Source organism: Oncorhynchus clarkii, unplaced genomic scaffold, assembly GCF_045791955.1.
Source record: "Oncorhynchus clarkii lewisi isolate Uvic-CL-2024 unplaced genomic scaffold, UVic_Ocla_1.0 unplaced_contig_14129_pilon_pilon, whole genome shotgun sequence".
NCBI classification, from domain to species: Eukaryota; Metazoa; Chordata; class Actinopteri; order Salmoniformes; family Salmonidae; genus Oncorhynchus; species Oncorhynchus clarkii.
In genome coordinates this window covers 119,266-143,833 of record NW_027258054.1, presented here as the reverse complement: position 1 = coordinate 143,833, position 24,568 = coordinate 119,266, and the positions used below count along the sequence as shown (strand labels likewise).

Sequence of the window (24,568 nt, the reverse complement as noted above, 5' to 3'; positions counted from 1 at the left end):
GTGTGTGTAGGGTAAACTGTGTGTGTAGGGTAAACTGTGTGTGTAGGGTAAACTGTGTGTGTAGGGTAAACTGTGTGTGTGTAGGGTAAACTGTGTGTGTATGGTAAACTGTGTGTGTGTGTGTAGGGTAAACTGTGTGTGTGTAGGGTAAACTGTGTGTGTGTAGGGTAAACTGTGTGTGTGTAGGGTAAACTGTGCGTGTAGGGTAAACTGTGTGTGTGTGTGTGTAGGGTAAACTGTGTGTGTGTAGGGTAAACTGTGTGTGTGTAGGGTAAACTGTGTGTGTGTAGGGTAAACTGTGTGTGTGTAGGGTAAACTGTGTGTGTGTAGGGTAAACTGTGTGTACATGGTAAACTGTGTGTGTACAGGGTAAACTGTGTGTGTGTAGGGTAAACTGTGTGTGTACAGGGTAAACTGTGTGTGTATAGGGTAAACTGTGTGTATAGGGTAAACTGTGTGTGTGTAGGTTAAACTATGTGTGTAGGGTAAACTGTGTGGGTACAGGGTAAACTATGTGTGAAACAGCCCCCAACATATGAAGTCATCATTTCCCTCCTCCTCCCCCTCTTACCCCCTCCCCCTCTTTCTCTCTCTCTCTCTCTCTCTCTCTCTCTCTCTCTCTCTCTCTCTCTCTCTCTCTCTCTCTCTCTCTCTCTCTCTCCCTCTCCTCTCTCTCTCTCTCTCTCTCTCTCTCTCTCCCCCCCCTCCCTCTCTCTCTCTCTCTCTCTCTCCTCCCTCCCTCTCTGACTCTCTGTGTAGGATCTGGCTGTAACCCATCGTAGTCTGCTGGGGGAGATCCAGACCTCGATCTTAACCCTGAATGCCGAGAACCTTTACCAGGTCTTCATCAACTACAAAGAGAGGTAGAGAAATATCAAATCAATTACCAGGTCTTCATCAAATACAAAGAGAGGTAGAGAAATATCAAATCAAAGTTTATTTGTCACGTGCGCCGAATACACCTTACAGTGAAATGCAGTGACCCATGCCAAATCTTTTTCGTTTCCTGAGGGGGAATAGGCTTTGCCCTCTTCATGCCCTCTTCACGACTGTCTTGGTGTGTTTGGACCATTCTAGTTTGTTGTTGATGTGGACACCCAGGAACTTGAAGCTCTCAACCTGCTCCACTACAGCCCCGTCGATGAGATTAGGGGCGTGCTCAGTCCTCCTTTTCCTGTAGTCCACAATCATCTCCTTAGTCTTGGTTACGTTGAGGGATAGGTTGTTATTCTGGCACCACCCGGCCAGGTCTCTGACCTTCTCCCTATAGGCTGTCTCGTCGTTGTCGGTGATCAGGCCTACCACTGTTGTGTCGTCTGCAAACTTAATGATGATGTTGGAGTCGTGCCTGGCCATGCAGTCGTGGGTGAACAGGGAGTCCAGGAGGGGACTGAGCACGCACCCCTGGGGACCTCCAGTGTTGAGGATCAGCCTGGCAGATGTGTTGCTACCTAACCTCACAACCTGGGGGCGGCCTGTCAGGAAGTCCAGGATCCAGTTGCAGAGGGAGGTGTTGTCCCAGGGTCCTTAGCTTAGTGATGAGCTTCGTGGGCACTATCGTGTTGAACGCTGAGCTGTAGTCAGTGAATAGCATTCTCACATAGGTGTTACTTTTGTCCAGGTGGGAAAGGGCAGTGTGGAGTGCAATAGAGATGACATCTTCTGTGGATCTGTTTGGGCAGTATGTGAATTTGAGTGGGTCTAGGGTTTCTGGGATAATGGTGTTGATGTGAGCCATTACCAGCCTTTCAAAGCACTTCATGGCTACGGACGTGAGTGCTACGGGTCTGTAGTCATTTACGGGTCTGTAGTCATGGTCAGCGCATGCCTGGAGCACATGTCCTGCTAATCCATCTGGCCCCGCAGCCTTGTGTATGTTGACCTGTTTAAAGGTCTTACTCACGTCGGCTATGGAGAGTGTGATCACACAGTTGTCCGGAACAGCTGATGCTCTCATGCATGCCTCAGTGTTGCTTGCCTCGAAGCTAGCATAGAAGTGATTTAGCTCGTCTGGTAGGCTCGTGTCACTGGGCAGCTCACGGCTGTGCTTCCCTCTGTAGTCTGTAATAGTTTGCAAGCCCTGCCACATAAGACGAGCTTCGGAGCCGGTGTAGTATGATTCAATCTTAGCCCTGTATTGACGCTTTGCCTGTTTGATGGTTTGTCGCAGGGCATAGCAGGATTTCTTGTAAGCTTCCGGGTTAGAGTCTGGCACCTTTAAAGCGGCAGCTCTACAGTAAGGCACCTTGTGGGTTTGTGATATATGGCCAATATACCACGGCTAAGGGCAGTATTCAGGCTCTCAGTGTTGCGTCTTACGTAAGAACAGCCCTTAAACGTGGTATATTGCCCATATACCACACCCCCTCGAGCCTTATTGCTGAAATATATCTCTCTCTCCCAGGTTGTTGCCGTATGGGCGGTACTGCAGTCAGGTGGAAGCAGCTACTAAACACCTGGACAAGATGTCCGCCATGAAGGAAGGAGTTAAGATGAAACTAGAGGTGAGAATAGTGGTGGATACATCACCCATATGAAACATGGAGGAGGACAGAGAGGTGGATACTCTGAAGTAGCTTATTCTCTTTTAATTTACACTGAACTGATCCCCCCCCCCCCCCCCCCCCCACACACTCCCCTCCCCTCTCTAGGAGTGCTCTAAGAGGGCTAACAGTGGCAGGTTCTCTCTGCGTGATCTACTCATGGTTCCCATGCAGAGAGTCCTCAAATACCACCTACTGCTCCAGGTACACTGTGTGTGTGTGTGTGTGTGTGTGTGTGTGTGTGTGTGTGTGTGTGTGTGTGTGTGTGTGTGTGTGTGTGTGTGTGTGTGTGTGTGTGTGTGTGTGTGTGTGTGTGTGTGTGTGTGTGTGTGTGTGTGTGTGTGTGTGTGTGTGTGTTTTCTCAACACACATGTGGCTTAAATGCATCAGTGTTAATAGTGTAATGTGATTACCAGGAGCTGGTGAAACACACATCCAGCAATACAGAGAAAGAAAACCTTCGGACAGCTCTAGACGCCATGAGAGTGAGTTGACCTTCCTCTTCCAGGCTTCACTGATACTAACAGGACAAGCATGAGTTCCTCTCTCAGACTTCACTAACAGGACAAGCATGAGTTTCTCTCCCAGACTTTACTGATACTAACAGGACAAGCATGAGTTCCTCTCCCAGACTTTACTGATACTAACAGGACCAGCATGAGTTCCTCTCCCAGACTTCACTAACAGGACAAGCATGAGTTCCTCCTCCAGACTTTACTAACAGGACAAGCATGAGTTCCTCTCCCAGACTTTACTAACAGGACCAGCATGAGTTCCTCCTCCAGACTTTACTAACAGGACAAGCATGAGTTCCTCTCCCAGACTTTACTAACAGGACAAGCATGAGTTCCTCTCCCAGACTTTACTAACAGGACAAGCATGAGTTCCTCTCCCAGACTTTACTAACAGGACAAGCATGAGTTCCTCTCTCAGACTTCACTGATACTAACAGGACAAGCATGAGTTCCTCTCTCAGACTTCACTGATACTAACAGGACAAGCATGAGTTCCTCTCCCAGACTTTACTAACAGGACAAGCATGAGTTCCTCTCCCAGACTTTACTAACAGGACAAGCATGAGCTCCTCTTCCAGACTTTACTGGAAGGGTAAACTGTGTGTGTGTGTGTGCGTGTGTGCGTGTGTGCGTGTGCGTGTGTGCGTGTGTGTGTGTGTGTGTGTGCGCTCGTGTGTGTGTGTGTATGTGTGTTTCAGGACCTGGCTCAGTGTGTGAACGAGGTAAAGAGAGACAACGAGATCATCAAACAGATCACCACCTTCCAGTTGTCTATAGAGAACATGACTCAGTCTCTGGCTCTGTACGGACGACCCAAGATAGATGGGGAACTGAAGATCAGCTCCTCAGAGAAGAAGTCCAAACAGGACAGGTGGGTGTGTGTGTGGGGAGGGTCACATTGTGTGTCAGTGTGTGTGTGTGTGGGGGGGGGGGGCTGTGTGTGTGTCACAGTATGTGTTAGTCTGTGTGTATGTGTGGGGGAGGGGGGGGTCAGGTATGCGTGTGAGTGAGTGTGAGGTCTGTATTGTTGTTTTACAACGGTGTGTGTGTGTGTGTGTGTGTGTGTGTGTGTGTGTGTGTGTGTGTGTGTGTGTGTGTGTGTGTGTGTGTGTGCGTGTGTCAGGTATGCGTTCCTGTTTGACAAGGCGATGCTAGTGTGTAAGAAGAAGAGTGGGGAGACGATGGAACTGAAGGAGATTATAGACCTGCAGTACTACCAGCTACGAGACGAGACCACCGGGGAGAAGGACAGCAAGAAGGTAGCTTAGTCTGCTCTCCTCCTCCTCTTCTTCTCCTCCTCTTCTCTTCTCTGCTCTTCTGGTCTTCTCCTCCTTCTCTTGTCTTGTCTTCTCCTTCTCTTCTCCTCCTCTTCTCTTCTCTTCCTTCTCGTCTTCTCTTCCTTCCCTCGTCTTCTCTTCCTTCTCTTCTCTGCTCTTCCCCTCCTCTTCTCTTCCTTCTCTTCTCGTCTTCTCCTCCTTCTCTTTTCTTGTCTTCTCCTTCTCCTATTCTCTTCTTTCCTCTTTTCTTCATTCTCTTCTCTCCTCTTTTCTTTTCTTCTCTGCTCTTCCTTCTCTTCTCGTCTTCTCCTCCTTCTCTTGTCTTGTCTTCTCCTTCTCTTCTCTGCTCTTTCTTCTCTTCTCGTCTCCTCCTCCTTCACCTGTCTTGTCTTCTCCTCTCCCCACATTTTGTACTAAACTTATCCTGTGTGTGTGTGTGTGTGTGTGTGTGTGTGTGTGTGTGTGTGTGTAGTGGTCACATTTCTTCCTGCTTATAGACTATTATGGGAAGACAGGATACGACCTTTTCTTCAAGACCAGAGATCTCAAGAAGAAATGGCTGGAGCAGTTTGAGATGGCCCTGTGAGTCATACAATAGTGCATGGATGGAGGGAGGGAGGGATTGGTGGATGGAGGGATGGAGGGAGGGATTGGTGGATGGATGGAGGGAGGGATGGATTGGTGGATGGATGGAGGGAGGGAGGGATGGATTGGTGGATGGATGGAGGGAGGGATTGGTGGATGGATGGATGGAGGGAGGGATTGGTGGATGGATGGAGGGAGGGATTGGTGGATGGATGGAGGGAGGGATTGGTGGATGGATATAGGGAGGGAGGGATGGAGGGAGGGAGGGATTGGTGGATGGATGGAGGGAGGGTTTGGTGAATGGATGGAGGGAGGGAGGGATTGGTGAATGGATGGAGGGAGGGAGGGATTGGTGAATGGATGGAGGGAGGGAGGGATTGGTGGATGGATGGATGGAGGGAGGGATTGGTGGATGGATGGAGGGAGGGAGGGATTGGTGGATGGATGGAGGGAGGGAGGGATTGGTGAATGGATGGAGGGAGGGAGGGATTGGTGGATGGATGGAGGGAGGGAGGGATTGGTGGATGGATGGAGGGAGGGAGGGATTGGTGGATGGAGGGAGGGAGGGAGGGATTGGTGGATGAAGGGAGGGAGGTGGGGATTTGTGCATGGATGGAGGGAAGGAGGGAGGGATTGGTGGATGGATGGAGGGAGGGAGGGAGGGAGGGAGGGAGGGAGGGAGGGAGGGAGGGAGGGAGGGAGGGAGGGAGGGAGGGATTGGTGGATGGATGGATGGAGGGAGGGATTGGTGGATGGATGGAGGGAGGGAGGGATTGGTGGATGAAGGGAGGGAGGTGGGGATTTGTGCATGGATGGAGGGAAGGAGGGGGGGATTGGTGGATGGAGGGATGAAGGGAGGGATTGGTGGATGGAGGGATGAAGCCAGGGAGGAGGGAGGGATTGGTGGATGGATGGAGGGAGGGAGGGAGGGAGGGAGGGAGGGATTGGTGGATGGATGGAGGGAGGGAGGGAGGGAGGGAGGGAGGGAGGGAGGGAGGGAGGGAGGGAGGGAGGGAGGGATTGATGGATGGATGGATGGATGGATGGAGGGAGGGATGGATTGGTGGATGGATGGATGGAGGGAGGGATGGATTGGTGGATGGATGGATGGAGGGAGGGAGGGATTGGTGGATGGATGGAGGGAGGGAGGGAGGGATTGGTGGATGGATGGATGGAGGGAGGGAGGGATTGGTGGATGGATGGAGGGAGGGAGGGATTGGTGGATGGATGGAGGGAGGGAGGGATTGGTGGATGGATGGAGGGAGGGAGGGATTGGTGGATGGATGGAGGGAGGGAGGGAGGGATTGGTGGATGGATGGAGGGAGGGAGGGATTGGTGGATGGATGGAGGGAGGGAGGGAGGGATTGGTGAATGGATGGAGGGAGGGAGGGAGGGATTGGTGAATGGATGGATGGAGGGAGGGAGGGAGGGAGGGAGGGATTGGTGAATGGATGGAGGGAGGGAGGGATTGGTGGATGGATGGAGGGAGGGAGGGAGGGATTGGTGGATGGATGGAGGGAGGGAGGGATTGGTGGATGGATGGAGGGAGGGAGGGAGGGATTGGTGAATGGATGGAGGGAGGGAGGGAGGGAGGGATTGGTGAATGGATGGAGGGAGGGAGGGAGGGAGGGATTGGTGAATGGATGGAGGGAGGGAGGGAGGGAGGGATTGGTGAATGGATGGATGGAGGGAGGGAGGGAGGGATTGGTGGATGGATGGAGGGAGGGAGGGAGGGATTGGTGGATGGATGGATGGAGGGAGGGATTGACTAATTGACTGACTGGTGGATTTATTTGGTTGGTTGATTGGTTGATTGGTTGATTGGTTGATTGGTTGATTGATCCGCAGGTCCAACATGTGTCCAGAGAACTGTACTGCCAACAGTCATGACTTCCAGATGCACTGCTTTGAAGATACCACCTCCTGCAAGGCCTGCAGTATGCTCCTCAGGTACACACACACACACACACACACACACACACACACACACACACACACACACACACACACACACACACACACACACACACACACACACACACACACACACACACACACACACACACACACACACACACACACACACACACACACACACACACTGACTGGCTGCATCAACCCTTGTAATGGAAACTGCTCGGCCTCCGACCGCAAGGCGCTACAGAGGGTAGTGCGTACGGCCCAGTACATCACTGGGGCAGAGCTTCCTGCCATCCAGGACCTCTATACCAGGCGGTGTCAGAGGAAGGCCCTAAAAATGGTCAGATTCCAGCAACCCAAGTCATAGACTGTTCTCTCTACTACTGCATGGCAAGCGGTACCGATGCCACTGGAACCAACAAGGCCCGGAACAGATTCCAGCCCCATGAGACGGCTAAATAGTTAGTTAAATGGTTAAATAGTACTCGTCATACAGACAGATAGATAGAAAGATAGATAGTTTGACTTCTCACAATCTCACTCTCCTCTCTCTATCCTCTCTCTCTCTTTCTCTCTCTCTCCTTCCTTCTCTCTCTATACTTGCTCCTCCCCTCCTTCTCTCTCTCTCTCTATGTTTGCTCCTCCCCTCCTTCTCTCTCTCTCTATGTCTCTCTCCTCTTTCTCTCTCCTTCCTTCTCTCTCTATACTTGCTTCTCCCCTCCTTCTCTCTCTCTCTCTCTCTCCTTCCTTCTCTCTCTATACTTGCTCCCTCCTTCTCTCTCTTTCTCTCTCTCTCTCCTTCCTTCTCTCTCTATACTCTCTCCCTCCCTCCTTCTCTCTCTCTCCTTCCTTCTCTCTCTATACTCTCTCCCTCCCTCCTTCTCTCTCTCTCTATACTCTCTCCCTCCCTCCTTCTCTCTCTCTCCTTCCTTCTCTCTCTATACTCTCTCCCTCCCTCCTTCTCTCTCTCCTTCTCTCTCTCTCTCTGTCTCCCTCCCTCCTTCTCTCCCCCTCTTTGTCTCTTTCTCTCTATACTTTCTCCCTCCCTCCCTCCTCTCCCTCCCTCCTTCTCTGTCTCTCAGGGGGATATTCTTCCAGGGGTATCGTTGTAGTCGTTGCAGAATGGCCGCTCATAAAGAATGTCTGGGAAGAGTACCAGGCTGCGGACGCAACTCAGGTAGAACCACTAAAGTGTGTGTGTGTGTGTGTGTGTGTGTGTGTGTGTGTGTGTGTGTGTGTGTGTGTGTGTGTGTGTGTGTGTGTGTGTGTGTGTGTGTGTGTTTTCTTTGACACTATGTTTTCTGCAGGTTTGTGTAGTGTTGTACACTCAGCTGTGTTGTGCTTTGTATTTCAGACCACTCAGGGAACGTGAAGAAGGTAAGGCTCCTTTCAGAGGCTCTTTTTCTGGCAGCGTGTCACTATACTACTGAGTAATGACTGTGTGAGCTAGGAACACTTTACGGCAGGAACTTGTACAGCCAGCCAACCTGTCTAGATATTCTGAAATAACAGATGTATTGTGGGGATGGAAAAAGGGGAGACCTGGTCAGTTGAACAAATCACTGCAATTAACCCCGCCCCTCTGAATCAGAGAGGTTGCTGGGGGGGCGGGGCCTTAATCGTCGTCCTGGTGACCAGCTTGAATGGCCTCTCACTTCTTTCTGTCTCTCTCAATTCAATGACCTTGGGGAACATGGTCTAACTGAATCAACAACCAAAAACACAAACTTAATTAAGTGAAGCTTTCTTAGTGACAAACAAAGAGGTGTAATGGGATCCTACTCAATAATATGTCTCGTGAATCTTCTTCAGTGTGATGGGATCCTACTCAATAATATGTCTCGTTAAGTTTACTTCATTATTCAGGGTTTTACTGCATCAGAGACGTTGTGTCTCTACAGTCTTCTTCAGTGTAATGGGATCCTCCTCAATAATATGTCTGGTTAAGTTTACTTCATTATTCAGGGTTTTACTGCATCGGAGACGTTGTGTCTCTACAGTCTTCTTCAGTGTAATGGGATCCTCCTCAATAATATGTCTGGTTAAGTTTACTTCATTATTCAGGGTTTTACTGCATTAGAGACGTTGTGTCTCTACAGCCTTCTTCAGTGTAATGGGATCCTCCTCAATAATATGTCTGGTTAATCTTCTTCAGTGTAATGGATCCTCCTCAATAATATGTCTGGTTAATCTTCTTCAGTGTAATGGGATCCTACTCAATAATATGTCTCGTTAAGTTTACTTCATTATTCAGGGTTTTACTGCATCAGAGACGTTGTGGCTCTACAGCCTTCTTCAGTGTAATGGGATCCTACTCAATAATATGTCTCGTTAAGTTTACTTCATTATTCAGGGTTTTACTGCATCAGAGACGTTGTGTCTCTACAGTCTTCTTCAGTGTGTACAAGAGGGACACTTTCATTTGCATTCAAAACAGCATTTGTAAAGAACAACAGATGAGCAGCAGCTGGTTCTAATCAGGGTTGACCCTCATCGGCCAATCAGGACCTGTATGCAAATTAGTCACAAAAAAAAAAGATACAAGAATTATAGGGTATGAGAGGTGGGCACGAAGGACGACTCACAGATCAATCCCCCCCCCAGGTGTCCGCTCACCTAAACACATCACATCAATACACGAGGAAGTTCATTAGACCTCTTTGTCTGTCTGAATTCCCAGGGTTTTACTCACCAACCAAGCTACTGGGAGAGTGGAATGGTTCCCTTCTGATAAGCTTGCTTAATGAACCAGAACATCTAGAGTTATTTCCGGTTGTTTATCAAAGTCAGCTGGCTAACTCATTGATCCTGCTATGTAGTATACCCCTCTGGAGTGTGTTGTCTCTTCTAGTTGGTTGTTTATCTGTGAGTCTGTTCTAGTGTGTTGTATATCTGTGGGTCTGTTCTAGTGGGTCTGTTCTAGTGGGTTGTATATCTGTGAGTCTGTTCTAGTGGGCTGTATATCTGTGGGTCTGTTCTAGTGGGTTGTATATCTGTGAGTCTGTTCTAGTGGGTTGTGTATCTGTGAGTCTGTTCTAGTGGGTTGTATATCTGTGAGTCTGTTCTAGTGGGTTGTATATCTGTGAGTCTGTTCTAGTTGGTTGTATATCTGTGAGTCTGTTCTAGTGGGTTGTATATCTGTGAGTCTGTTCTAGTGGGTTGTATATCTGTGAGTCTGTTCTAGTGGGTTGTATATCTGTGAGTCTGTTCTAGTGGGCTGTATATCTGTGAGTCTGTTCTAGTGGGTTGTATATCTGTGGGTCTGTTCTAGTGGGTTGTATATCTGTGAGTCTGTTCTAGTGGGTTGTATATCTGTGAGTCTGTTCTAGTGGGTTGTATATCTGTGAGTCTGTTCTAGTGGGCTGTATATCTGTGAGTCTGTTGTAGTGGGTTGTATATCTGTGGGTCTGTTCTAGTGGGTTGTATATCTGTGAGTCTGTTCTAGTGGGTTGTATATCTGTGAGTCTGTTCTAGTGGGTTGTATATATGTGAGTCTGTTCTAGTGGGCTGTATATCTGTGAGTCTGTTCTAGTGGGTTGTATATCTGTGAGTCTGTTCTAGTGGGTTGTATATCTGTGAGTCTGTTCTAGTGGGTTGTATATCTGTGAGTCTGTTCTAGTGGGTTGTATATCTGTGAGTCTGTTCTAGTGGGTTGTATATCTGTGGGTCTGTTGTAGTGGGTTGTATATCTGTGAGTCTGTTCTAGTTGGTTGTATATCTGTGGGTCTGTTCTAGTGGGTTGTATATCTGTGAGTCTGTTCTAGTTGGTTGTATATCTGTGAGTATGTTCTAGTGGGTTGTATATCTGTGGGTCTGTTTTAGTGGGTTGTATATCTGTGAGTCTGTTCTAGTTGGTTGTATATCTGTGACCTTTCTTGTTCCTACAGAATAAGAAGTCAGCTCCTCACAGACAAGCCAGTCCAGGTGAGGATCCCAGAAGTAGAGTAACATTATATAACTGAATCAAGTTGGGATTAGATTAGAATGGGAACGTTTTTTAACTCATCTCAATTCGATTCAAATCAAGGGTCTTTATCGACATGGGAAACATACGTTAACATTGTCAATGCAAGTGAGGTAGATACTAAACAAAAGTGAAATAAACAAATACAAAATTAACCGTAAACTGAGTTTGTACATAGTCAAAGCTTTCCTTAAGTTTAGGTCAGTCACAGTGGTCAGGTATTCTGCCGCTGTGTACTCTCTGTTTAGGGCCAAATAGCATTCTAGTTTGCTCTGTTTTTTTGTTAATTCTTTCCAATGTGTCAAGTAATTATCTTTTTGTTTTCTCATGATTTGATTTGGTCTAATTGTGTTGCTGTCCTGGGGCTCTGTAGGGTGTGTTTGTGTTTGTGAACAGAGCCCCAGGACCAGCTTGCTTAGGGGACTCTTCTCCAGGTTCATCTATCTGTAGGTGATGGCAGGTTTGGGATTCACTTCCTTTTAGGTAGTTGTAGAATTTAACAAATTCTCTCTCTCTCTCTCTCTCTCTCTCTCTCTCTCTCTCTCTCTCTCTCTCAGGCCTTCCTACAATGGAGGTGTGTCAGGAGTACTATGGTTTACCTCCGCCCCCTGTAGCGTTCGGCCAACCACTGCACCTCTCCATGGGTGATGTCATCGAACTGACAAGAGCCGATGCCGACCTAACGTGGTGGGAGGTGAAACACGCACACACACACACACGCACACGCACGCGCCACTCACACACACGCACGCACGCACGCACGCACACACGCACACACGCACACACACACACACACGGTGCAGGCAGAGCATGCTTCCTGTAGTATGAGTGTGTGGGAGGGTGGAGATACCGTCTCTCCCTCATCCTCTCTCTCTCTCTTTCTTTCCTTCAAATGGGTTTTATTGGGGGTGTTTGTTCTTCACTGGTTGCCCTTTTCTCGTGGCAACAGGTCACACATCTTGCTGCTGTGATGTCACACTGTGGAATTTCACCCAGTAGATATGGGAGTTTATCAAAATTGGATTTGTTTTCGAATTCTTTGTGTGTCTGTGTAATCTGAGGGAAATATGTGTCTCTAATATGGTCGTACATCAGGCAGCTGTTTTTTGTAAATTCTTTCCAATGTGTCAGTAATTCTCTTTTTGTTTTCTCATGATTCGGTCTAATCGTGTTGCTGTCCTGGTTGGGTCTAATCGTGTTGCTGTCCTGGTTGGGTCTAATCGTGTTGCTGTCCTGGTTGGGTCTAATCGTGTTGCTGTCCTGGTTGGGTCTAATCGTGTTGCTGTCCTGGTTGGGTCTAATCGTGTTGCTGTCCTGGTTGGGTCTAATCGTGTTGCTGTCCTGGTTGGGTCTAATCGTGTTGCTGTCCTGGTTGGGTCTAATCGTGTTGCTGTCCTGGTTGGGTCTAATCGTGTTGCTGTCCTGGTTGGGTCTAATCGTGTTGCTGTCCTGGTTGGGTCTAATCGTGTTGCTGTCCTGGTTGGGTCTAATCGTGTTGCTGTTCTGGTTGGGTCTAATCGTGTTGCTGTCCTGGTTGGGTCTAATCGTGTTGCTGTCCTGGTTGGGTCTAATCGTGTTGCTGTCCTGGTTGGGTCTAATCGTGTTGCTGTCCTGGTTGGGTCTAATCGTGTTGCTGTCCTGGTTGGGTCTAATCGTGTTGCTGTCCTGGTTGGGTCTAATCGTGTTGCTGTCCTGGTTGGGTCTAATCGTGTTGCTGTCCTGGTTGGGTCTAATCGTGTTGCTGTCCTGGTTGGGTCTAATCGTGTTGCTGTCCTGGTTGTGGAATTGAACAGCTCTTGTCTGGATTTTGATAATTAGCAGGTATAGTCATGCATTATTTGGTGTTTTACGTTGTACACAGAGGATGTTTTTGCAGAGTACTGCATGCAGAGTCTCAATGTGGTGAGATCTCACAACCATAAAGGGCAATATGGTGAGATCTCACACCCATAAAGGACAATATGGTGAGATCTCACAACCATAAAGTCTCAATATGGTGAGATCTCACACCCATAAAGGACAATATGGTGAGATCTCACAACCATAAAGGACAATATGGTGAGATCTCACAACCATAAAGGACAATATGGTGAGATCTCACACCCATAAAGGACAATATGGTGAGATCTCACAACCATAAAGTCTCAATATGGTGAGATCTCACACCCATAAAGGACAATGGGTTCTATAACTGATTCTATAACTGATTCAAGTATTTTTAGCCAGATGCTAATTGGATGTCAAATTTTATGTTCCTTTTGATGGCGTAGAATACCCTTCTTGACTTGTCTGTCAGATCGTTCACAGCTTTGTGTATGTTAGCTGTGGCGCGGATGTTTAGGCCGAGGTATGTAATCGTTTTTTGTGTGCTCTAGGGCAACGGTGTCTAGATGGAATTTATATTTGTGGCAACTGGACCTTTTTTGAAACACCATTATTTTGGTCTTACTGAGTTTTACTGTCAGCGCCCAGGTCTGTCAGGGCCCAGGTCTGACAGGGCCCAGGTCTGATAGAACCTGAGCAGAAGATCTAGGTGCTGCTGTAGGCCCTCCTTGGTTGGGGACAGAAGCACCAGATCATCAGAAAACAGTAGACATTTGTGATGCCGGGTGATGCCGGGTGCTGTAGACTGTTCTAGAGCCCTGGCCATTCTGTTGATGTGTCCCTGTCTCAGACTGTTCTAGAGCCCTGGCCATTCTGTTGATGTGTCCCTGTCTCACTACAAAGCCTTGTGGAAATACATTTGTGTGTTTTTCGCCAATTTGATTTCAGACTTGTTATTTGTGAAATGTTATGGATTTGGGTGATCAGTCCTTGGTTCCAAATATTGGTGAAGATGCCAGAGCTGAGGATGATGTTAAGAGTTTAAGTATAGCCATTTGGAATTTGTGGTCTGTATATTTGATCATTTCATTGAGGATACCATCAACACCACAGGCCTTTTTGGGTTGGAGGGTTGTATTTTGTCCTGTAGTTCATTAATTGTAAATGGAGAATCCAGTGGTAGTCTTTAATAGTTGACTCTAAGATTTGTAATTGATCAAGTATATGTTTTTGTTGTTTGGAGAAGTGGTTTATCCATATATCTACATTTTGGATAGAAAACTCATCAATTTTCCCAGAAGTGGTTAGAATATGGATGGATTCTTCAGTTACATTGATCTGATTTCTGACGTGCTGTTCCTTCTTTTTCCGTAGTGTATTTCTGTATTGTTTTAGTGATTCACCATAGTGAAGGCGTAGACTCTGATTTTCTGGGTCTCTATGTTTTTGGTTGGACAGGTTTCTCAATTTCTTTCTTAGGTTTTTTACATTCTTGATCAAACCATTTGCCGTTGTTGTTAATTTTCTTGGGTTTTCTGCTTGATATGTTTAGATTTGATAGGGAAGCTGAAAGGTCCAATATGTTTAGATTTGATAGGGAAGCTGAAAGGTCCAATATGTTTAGATTTGATAGGGAAGCTGAAAGGTCCAATATGTTTAGATTTGATAGGGAAGCTGAAAGGTCCAATATGTTTAGATTTGATAGGGAAGCTGAAAGGTCCAATATGTTTAGATTTGATAGGGAAGCTGAAAGGTCCAATATGTTTAGGCGTTCTACTGTTTACACCTTCACTACTACAGTGGAACGGTTTGTCCAGGAAGCTGAAAGGTCCAATATGTTTAGGCGTTCTACTGTTTACACCTTCACTACTACAGTGGAACGTTTTGTCCAGGAAGCTGAAAGGTCCAATATGTTTAGGCGTTCTACTGTTTACACCTTCACTACTACAGTGGAACGTTTTGTCCAGGAAGTTGTCTAAATTGAATTTGTTGTTGCCTAATAGTTTTTTGTTAGGTTTCTACACAACTATCCTTCCATCTATAGCATTTGTTAATGTTACTCAGTTCTTCGGCTTTGATGCCTCATGGTTGAGTATTGCTCTGTCCGAGTAGACTGTGAAGTTGCTGTGATCTGATAGTGGTGTCAGTGGGCTGACTGTGAATATCAGTGGTAATCTACAGTACTACTGCCAAGGGATGAGCTGTAGGTGTCCTACTTACCGTAGGAGTCCCCTCGAAGCCTACCATTTACTATGTCCATACCCAATGTCCCCTCGAAGCCTACCATTTACTATGTACATACCCAGCGTCCCCTCGAAGCCTACCATTTACTATGTCAATACCCTAGAGTCCCCTCGAAGCCTACCATTTACTATGTACATACGCAGCGTCCCCTCGAAGCCTACCATTTACTATGTCCATACCCAGCGTCCCCTCGAAGCCTACCATTTACTATGTACATACCCAGCGTCCCCTCGAAGCCTACCATTTACTATGTCAATACCCTAGAGTCCCCTCAAAGCCTACCATTTACTATGTACATACCCAGCGTCCCCTCGAAGCCTACCATTTACTATGTACATACCCAACATCCCCTCGAAGCCTACCATTTACTATGTTCATACCCAGCGTCCCCTCGAAGCCTACCATTTACTATGTTCATACCCAGCGTCCCCTCGAAGCCTACCATTTACTATGTTCATACCCAACATCCCCTCGAAGCCTACCATTTACTATGTTCATACCCAGCGTCCCCTCGAAGCCTACCATTTACTATGTACATACCCAACATCCCCTCGAAGCCTACCATTTACTATGTACATACCCAGCGTCCGCTCGAAGCCTAACATTTACTATGTACATACCCAGCGTCCCCTCGAAGCCTACCATTTACTATGTACATACCCAGCGTCCCCTCGAAGCCTACCATTTACTATGTACATACCCAGCGTCCGCTCGAAGCCTACCATTTACTATGTACATAGCCATTTTCCCCTCGAAGCCTACCATTTACTATGTCCATACCCAGCGTCCCCTCGAAGCCTACCATTTACTATGTACATAGCCAGCGTCCCCTCGAAGTCTACCATTTACTATGTCCATACCCAGCGTCCGCTCGAAGCCTACCATTTACTATGTACATACCCAGCGTCCGCTCGAAGCCTACCATTTACTATGTACATAGCCATTTTCCCCTCGAAGCCTACCATTTACTATGTCCATACCCAGCGTCCCCTCGAAGCCTACCATTTACTATGTCCATACCCAGCATCCCCTCGAAACCTACCATTTACTATGTACATACCCAACATCCCCTCGAAGCCTACCATTTACTATGTACATACCCAGCGTCCGCTCGAAGCCTAACATTTACTATGTCCATACCCAACATCCCCTCGAAGCCTACCATTTACTATGTCCATACCCAGCGTCCGCTCGAAGCCTACCATTTACTATGTACATACCCAGCGTCCGCTCGAAGCCTACCATTTACTATGTACATAGCCAGCGTCCGACAGAGCTGCAGTTGTGACCTGTTTTTTTTGTTGTCTTAGTGTCTAGTGGGGCATATGGGGGAGGGAAGGCTGTCACCTCCAGTTAGGTGTTTGTCCCCCTGTGTGCTGAGTGTCTGTTTCTTGTCCAGTTCTGGCATCTCTCTCTGGCATCTCTCTCTCTCGGCGTATTACAATACCATTGTAACATGTACTTTGTAGTAAATCATTTCTGTACAATAATGTGCTACAGGAGGCACTGTAAGACGGCGTGTTGTTCCAGTCGTCTGATTGGTCTGCTGTGTGTGTCACTCAGGGCAAGAACGTGACGATTGGTCAGATGGGTTGGTTCCCCTGCAGTAAGGTCCAGCCCTTCATCTCTGTGAGTACCACTGACTTGAAGTTGATTACACATGTCATAGTTTATTATTTATTTTACCTTTATTTAAACTAGGCAAGTCAGTTAAGAACAAATTCTTATTTTCAATGACGGACTAGAAACAGTGGGGACAGAACGACCTTGTCAGCTCGGGGATTTGAACTTGCAACCTTCCGGTTACTAGTCCAACGCTCTAACCACTAGGCTATCCTGCCGCCCCTAGGCTACACCGTGTCTGGTATTGATAGAAATACCAACATACATGTTGTTCAACATGCCATGTTATAGGTGTCGGCTTCATCGTGTCTGGTATTGATAGAAATACCAACATACATGTTGTTCAACATGCCATGTTATAGGTGTCGGCTACACCGTGTCTGGTATTGATAGAAATACCAACATACATGTTGTTCAACATGCCATGTTATAGGTGTCGGCTTCATCGTGTCTGTTATTGATAGAAATACCAACATACATGTTGTTCAACATGCCATGTTATAGGTGTCGGCTTCATCGTGTCTGGTATTGATAGAAATACCAACATACATGTTGTTCAACATGCCATGTTATAGGTGTCGGCTTCACCGTGTCTGGTATTGATAGAAATACCAACATACATGTTGTTCAACATGCCATGTTATAGGTGTCGGCTTCATCGTGTCTGGTATTGATAGAAATACCAACATACATGTTGTTCAACATGCCATGTTATAGGTGTCGGCTTCATCGTGTCTGGTATTGATAGAAATACCAACATACATGTTGTTCAACATGCCATGTTATAGGTGTCGGCTTCATCGTGTCTGGTATTGATAGAAATACCAACATACGTTTTATTAAGTGCTTCAGGAATCATGGGTTGTGTTCTCATAACTGTCTGACCTCTGACCTCTCTCCCCAGAGACCAACTCCCGACCTATCCGACTTCCTATGGTGAGTAATGATACCATTCTATTTACACCTGGTATCACTCATACCGATGTTCTAGATGTGTACCACTTGGTATCACTCATACCAATGTTTTAGATATGTACCACCTGGTATCACTCATACCGATGTTCTAGATATGCACCACCTGGTATCACTCATACCGATGTTCTAGATATGCACCACCTGGTATCACTCATACCGATGCTGTAGATATGTACCACCTGGTATCACTCATACCGATGCTCTAGATATGTACCACCTGGTATCACTCATACCGATGCTCTAGATATGCACCACCTGGTATCACTCATACCGATGCTCTAGATATGTACCACCTGGTATCACTCATACCGATGCTCTAGATATGCACCACCTGGTATCACTCATACCGATGCTCTAGATATGTACCACCTGGTATCACTCATACCGATGCTCTAGATATGTACCACCTGGTATCACTCATACCGATGCTCTAGATATGTACTACCTACAATCTTAGAAAAAACGGTTCCAAAAGGGTTCTCCTGCTGTCCCCATAGGAGAGCCCTTTTTGGTTCCAGGTTGAGGGTTCCAGGTCGAACCCTTTCCATGGAAAGGGTTCTACCTGGAACCAAAAGGGTTCTCTCTGAAACCAAAAATAATTCTTCAAAGGTTTCTCTTATGGGGACAGCCGAAGAACCCTTTTAGGTTCTAGATATCACCTTTTTCTAAGAGTGTGGTAACACTGCAGGGTTCTAGGATTGGAAGTGTTCTGTGTTTGAAAATAGTTATTGATAGCAATCATGGGAAAGGTTTTTGTATTGTTCCAACGCAACTGCAATGGGTTCTAGGTTTGGTCATTTAAGTGATTTGGGTTCTAGGTTTGCGGGGAACATGGACCGGTCAGCGGCGAAGAACCTCCTGATTTCACGGTCCGACGGAACGTTTCTGGTCCGCCAGAAAGACGGAGGAGAGTTCGCAATCAGCCTCAAGTGAGCCTGCCTCCTTATTGGCCAATCAGAAAGGCTAACAGCTGGCAATCTTCCTCTTTCACACACACAATCTTACTCTCTCACACACACACTGATTCTCATTCACTCTGTCTCCTCCAGGTTTAACATGGACATCAGACACATCAAGATCACGTCAACAGAAGGCCTCTACCGCATCAACGAGAAGAAAGCATTCAAAGGGTTAATCGTACGTCATTCCCCTTCTTTCCCTCCTCGTCTCTCTGTCTACCCTCCTCGTCTCTCTGTCTACCCTCCTCGTCTCTCTGTCTGCCCTCCTCGTCTCTCTGTCTACCCTCCTCGTCTCTCTGTCTACCCTCCTCGTCTCTCTGTCTACGCTCCTCGTCTCTCTGTCTACCCTCCTCGTCTATCTGTCTACCCTCCTCGTCTCTCTGTCTACCCTCCTCATCTCTGTCTACCCTCCTCATCCCTCTGTCTACCCTCCTCGTCTCTCTGTCTACCCTCCTCGTCTCTCTGTCTACCCTCCTCGTCTCTCTGTCTACCCTCCTCGTCTCTCTGTCTACCCTCCTCGTCTCTCTGTCTACCCTCCTCGTCTCTCTGTCTACCCTCCTCGTCTATCTGTCTACCCTCCTCGTCTCTCTGTCTACCCTCCTCATCCCTCTGTCTACCCTCCTCGTCTCTCTGTCTACCCTCCTCGTCTCTCTGTCTACCCTCCTCGTCTCTCTGTCTACCCTCCTCCTCTCTCTGTCTACCCTCCTCGTCTCTCTGTCTACCCTCCTCGTCTCTCTGTCTACCCTCCTCGTCGTCTCTCTGTCTACCCTCCTCGTCTCTCTGTCTACCCTCCTCGTCTCTCTGTCTACACTCCTCGTCTCTCTGTCTACCCTGCTCGTCTCTCTGTCTACCCTCCTCGTCTCTCTGTCTACCCTCCTCGTCTCTCTGTCTACCCTCCTCGTCTCGCTGTCTACCCTCCTCGTCTCTCTCCCACTTCCTCTCATCTCTCTGTCTACCCTCCTCGTCTCTCTCCCTCTTCCTCATATCTCTCTGTCTACCCTCATCTCTCTCTCCCTCTTCCTCTCATCTCTGTCTACCCTCCTCATCTCTCAGTCTACCCTCATCTCTCTCTCTCCCTCTTCCTCTCATCTCTGTCTACCTTCATCTCTCTCTCCTTCTTCCTCTCATCTCTGTCTACCCTCCTCATCTCTCTGTCTACCCTCATCTCTCTCTCCCTCTTCCTCTCATCTCTGTCTACCCTCCTCATCTCTCTGTCTACCCTCCTCATCTCTCTGTCTACCCTCACCGTTTCTCTCCCTCTCATCTCTCAGTCTACCCTCCTCGTTTCTCTCCCTCTCATCTCTCAGTCTACCCTCCTCGTTTCTCTCCCTCTTATCTCTCTGTCTATCCTCCTCCTCTCTCTCCCTCTTATCTCTCTGTCTACCCTCCTCGTCTCTCTCCCTCTTATCTCTCTGTCTACCCTCCTCGTCTCTCCCCCTCGTATCTCTCTGTCTACCCTCCTCGTCTATCTCCCTCTTATCTCTCTGTCTACCCTCCTCGTTTCTCTCCCTCTCATCTCTCAGTCTACCGTCCTTGTTTCTCTCTCTCTTATCTCTCTGTCTACCCTCCTCATCTCTCATCTCTCTGTCTACCCTCCTCCTCTCTCTCCCTCTTATCTCTCTGTCTACCCTCCTCATCTCTCTCCCTCTTATCTCTCTGTCTACCCTCCTCGTCTCTCTCCCTCTTATCTCTCTGTCTACCCTCCTCGTCTATCTCCCTCTTATCTCTCTGTCTACCCTCCTCGTTTCTCTCCCTCTCATCTCTCAGTCTACCGTCCTTGTTTCTCTCTCTCTCTTATCTCTCTGTCTACCCTCCTCATCTCTCATCTCTCTGTCTACCCTCCTCCTCTCTCTCCCTCTTATCTCTCTGTCTACCCTCCTCATCTCTCTCCCTCTTATCTCTCTGTCTACCCTCCTCGTCTCTCTCCCTCTTATCTCTCTGTCTACCCTCCTCGTCTCTCTCCCTCTTATCTCTCTGTCTACCCTCCTCGTCTCTCTCCCTCTTATCTCTCTGTCTACCCTCCTCGTCTCTCTCCCTCTTATCTCTCTGTCTACCCTCCTCGTCTCTCTCCCTCTTATCTCTCTGTCTCCGCTCCTCGTCTCTCTCCCTCTTATCTCTCTGTCTACCCTCCTCATCTCTCATCTCTCTGTCTACCCTCCTCCTCTCTCATCTCTCTGTCTACCCTCCTCGTTTCTCTCCCTCTTATCTCTCTGTCTACCCTCCTCGTCTCTCTCCCTCTTATCTCTCTGTCTACCCTCCTCATCTCTCTCCCTCTTATCTCTCTGTCTACCCTCCTCGTCTCTCTCCCTCTTATCTCTCTGTCTACCCTCCTCGTCTCTCTCCCTCTTATCTCTCTGTCTACCCTCCTCATCTCTCTCCCTCTTATCTCTCTGTCTACTCTCCTCATCTCTCTCCCTCTTATCTCTCTGTCTACCCTCCTCGTCTCTCTCCCTCTTATCTCTCTGTCTACCCTCCTCGTCTCTCTCCCTCTTATCTCTCTGTCTACCCTCCTCGTCTCTCTCCCTCTTATCTCTCTGTCTACCCTCCTCGTCTCTCTCCCTCTACCTTTCATCCGTTTTTCTTGTAAATGTAAACATGTTTAACTTTTTTTTGTAAAGCACTTTTCACATCTCTCTCTCTCCCCTCCCCCATCTCCCCCTCTCTCTCTCCCCTTCCCCTATCTCTCTCTCCCCTCCCACATCTCCCCCTCTCTCTCTCTCCTCTCCCCCTCTCTCTCTCCCCTTCCCCTATCTCTCTCTCCCCTCCCACATCTCCCCCTCTCTCTCTCTCCTCTCCCCCTCTCTCTCTCCCCTCCCCCCCTCTCTCTCTCCCCTCCCCCATCTCCCCCCTCCCCCATCTCCCCCTCTCTCTCTCTCTCTCCCCTCCCCCCTCTCTCTCCCCTCCCCCATCTCCCCTATCTCTCTCTCCCCTCCCCATCTCCCCCTCTCTCTCTCTCCCCTCCCCCTCTCTCTCCCCTCCCCCATCTACCCTATCTCTCTCTCCCCTCCCCATCTCCCCCTCTCTCTCTCCCCTTCCCCTATCTCTCTCCCCTCCCACATCTCCCCCTCTCTCTCTCTCCCCTTCCCCTATCTCTCTCTCCCCTCCCCCATCTCCCCCTCTCTCTCTCTCCCCTTGGCCCTACCTCTCTCCCCCCTCTCTCTCCCCTCATCTCTCTGTTAGGAGATGGTTCAGTTCTACCAGCAACATTCATTGAAGGAGTATTTTAAGGATGTGGACACCACCCTCCAGACCCCCTTCAATCAGCCTGAACAGAGTGATACACCCTTCAACACACCCTCCCCAGGTACACACACACAGAACACCCTCCAGACCCCCTTCTATCAGCCTGAACAGAGTGATACACCCTTCAACACACCCTCCCCAGGTACACACACACACACCACCCTCCAGACCCCCTTCAACCAGCCTGAACAGAGTGATACACCCTTCAACACACCCTCCACAGGTACACACACACACACACACACACACACACACACACACACACACACACACACACACACACACACACACACACACACACACACACACACAAACACTCAAGACTTCCTACAAACCTCAACTTATTTCCTTCCATAACCTCAAATATAAGTACTCTCAAATACTGTCTGTTTCAACACACACACACCCACGCTCACCTCTCTCCCTCTCTCCTCTAGGTGGCAGTATGCGTTCGTTTGGCACAGCTCGGGCCAGGTATGACTTCTCAGCCAGAGACCGTACAGAGCTGTCTCTGAGAGAAGGAGACACAGTCAAGGTCCTGTCTAAGAAAGCTCACAATGGATGGTGGAAAGGAGAGGTCTATGGACGGGTGAGGACCAACACACAGTACACACACACACACACACACACACACACACACACACACACACACACACACACACACACACACACACAGTACACACACACACAGTACACACACAGTACACACACACACACACACACAGTACACACACACACACACACACACACACACACCGTCCCACACACAGTACACACACACACACACACACACACACACACACACACACACACACACACACACACACACACACCGTCCCACACACAGCACACACACACACACACACACACACACAGTACACACACACACACACACACACACACACACACACACACACACACACACAGTACACACAGTACACACACACACACACACACACACAGTACACACACACACACACACAGTACACACACACACACACACAGTACACACAGTACACACACACACACACACACACAGTACACACACACACACAGTACACACACACAGTACACACACACACACACACAGTACACACACACAGTACACACACACAGTACACACACACAGTACACAGTACACACACACACATTCACATGCAGTAGGATCCTCACACATACACCTGTCAACATGTACGGTCAACAGTTTGGACACACCTCCTCATTCCAGGGTTCTAGAACACCTCCTCATTCAAGGGTTCTAGAACACCTCCTCATTCCAGGGTTCTAGAACACCTCCTCATTCAAGGGTTCTAGAACACCTCCTCATTCAAGGGCTTTTCTTTATTTCTACATTGTAGAATAACAGTGAAGACATCAAAACTATGAAATAACACAAAAGTGTTAAACAAATCAAAATATATTTTAGATTCTTCAAAGTAGCCACCCTTTGCCTTGATGACAGCTTTGCACACTCTCAGCATTCTCTCAACCAGCTTCACCTGGAATGCTTTTCCAACACACAAATTGTTGAACACTCCTCTCTCTGTCTGTAGGTCGGTCTGTTCCCAGCTAACTCCCGTCTCTCTGTCTGTAGGTCGGTCTGTTCCCAGCTAACTATGTAGAAGAGGATTACTCTGACTACTGCTGATGTCACCTCACACCTTCACCTGTGTGACTACTGCTGATGTCGCCTCACTGTCACACCTTCACCTGTGTGTGAAAGAGACAGTGTGTCCCAATTCAATCCCTACCCCTTCCCTTGGCCCTAACCAGTGCAGTCAAAAATGTGATTTTACTGTTTAGTTTTTTTCAACAATATCTTCACACTATGAGGTTAAATAACACTCTGAAATTGTATAAAATTACGATAATGTCATTTTGAAAACAATGCTTGGAATTTCAGCCTGTTCAGGTGGGATGGAGTTTTTGACCCACAGCATGACATCACAATCTGATCTGATTTTTCTGACCAATGACCAGTCATCTTTTATTTGCATATGTCTCCACCTACTTTGAAGGGGTAAGCTGGGTAGGCTGTAGTGCAGGGATGGGCAACTCCAGTCACACTGTTTCCCTAGCAAACACAGCTGATTAAACTGACTGTAATTTTGAACTGAAGAACATGATCATTGCATTACTGGAGTCAGATGTCTTAGCTGGGGCTGAAGTGTGACACCAATCAGGGCCCCGAGGACTGGAGCTGCCCATCCCTGCTCTAGAGTCTAGACAATCCTATCCGCCAATCAGAGCTGTGCATGTAAATATATTTAAATTTCCATCAACACACCGACACGATCAGACTGAGCATTCCAATGGCTGAAGAAGGCTCAGGGAAATAAATTATAAAACATTTATTTTAAGTTGAACTGAAGTAAACACAGTGATTCATTAGACATCCAGTGATGATCCAGTGATGATCCAGTGATGATTTAAAATAAAAATGAAATAGACTGCGTGGAGGCGTTAAATGTTTGATCTGCAAGATAGAGGCAATATGGTGGAAGATTTACCACCACCATAGAGAATGATAGAGGCAATATGGTGGAAGATTTACCACCACCATAGAGAATGATAGAGGCAATATGGTGGAAGATTTACCACCACCATAGAGAATGATAGAGGCAATATGGTGGAAGATTTACCACCACCATAGAGAATGATAGAGGCAATATGGTGGATGATTTACCACCACCATAGAGAATGATAGAGGCAATATGGTGGAAGATTTACCACCACCATAGAGAATGATAGAGGCAATATGGTGGAAGATTTACCACCACCATAGAGAATGATAGAGGCAATATGGTGGAAGATTTACCACCACCATAGAGAATGATAGAGGCAATATGGTGGAAGATTTACCACCACCATAGAGAATGATAGAGGCCTCTAGTGG

The 24,568-nt window shown here is 47.7% G+C and overlaps 1 protein-coding gene across 4 annotated transcripts in view; it reads left to right on the top strand.

Annotated features, from left to right (window-relative positions):
* The window catches only part of LOC139394678 (proto-oncogene vav-like), a 53,201-nt gene extending 29,186 nt beyond the window's left edge, over window positions 1-24,015 (top strand). For 3 of the 4 annotated variants that reach the window (XM_071142770.1, XM_071142769.1, XM_071142768.1), the window contains 19 exons: window positions 760-863; window positions 2,405-2,504; window positions 2,652-2,747; window positions 2,960-3,028; window positions 3,757-3,929; window positions 4,182-4,317; window positions 4,808-4,917; window positions 6,769-6,870; window positions 7,923-8,017; window positions 8,195-8,217; window positions 10,728-10,764; window positions 11,362-11,498; window positions 16,436-16,501; window positions 17,400-17,431; window positions 18,289-18,399; window positions 18,520-18,607; window positions 21,610-21,733; window positions 22,110-22,261; window positions 23,267-24,015. In XM_071142770.1, the coding sequence (XP_070998871.1) occupies window positions 760-863; window positions 2,405-2,504; window positions 2,652-2,747; window positions 2,960-3,028; window positions 3,757-3,929; window positions 4,182-4,317; window positions 4,808-4,917; window positions 6,769-6,870; window positions 7,923-8,017; window positions 8,195-8,217; window positions 10,728-10,764; window positions 11,362-11,498; window positions 16,436-16,501; window positions 17,400-17,431; window positions 18,289-18,399; window positions 18,520-18,607; window positions 21,610-21,733; window positions 22,110-22,261; window positions 23,267-23,320 (1,809 nt within the window). In that variant the 3' untranslated portion in view covers window positions 23,321-24,015. Of the gene's footprint in view, window positions 1-759; window positions 864-2,404; window positions 2,505-2,651; window positions 2,748-2,959; window positions 3,029-3,756; window positions 3,930-4,181; window positions 4,318-4,807; window positions 4,918-6,768; window positions 6,871-7,922; window positions 8,018-8,194; window positions 8,218-10,727; window positions 10,765-11,361; window positions 11,499-16,435; window positions 16,502-17,399; window positions 17,432-18,288; window positions 18,400-18,519; window positions 18,608-21,609; window positions 21,815-22,109; window positions 22,262-23,266 lie in introns of all 4 variants that reach the window. The other variant, XM_071142767.1, reaches the window with a different exon arrangement.
* Window positions 24,016-24,568: the final 553 nt, after the last annotated feature.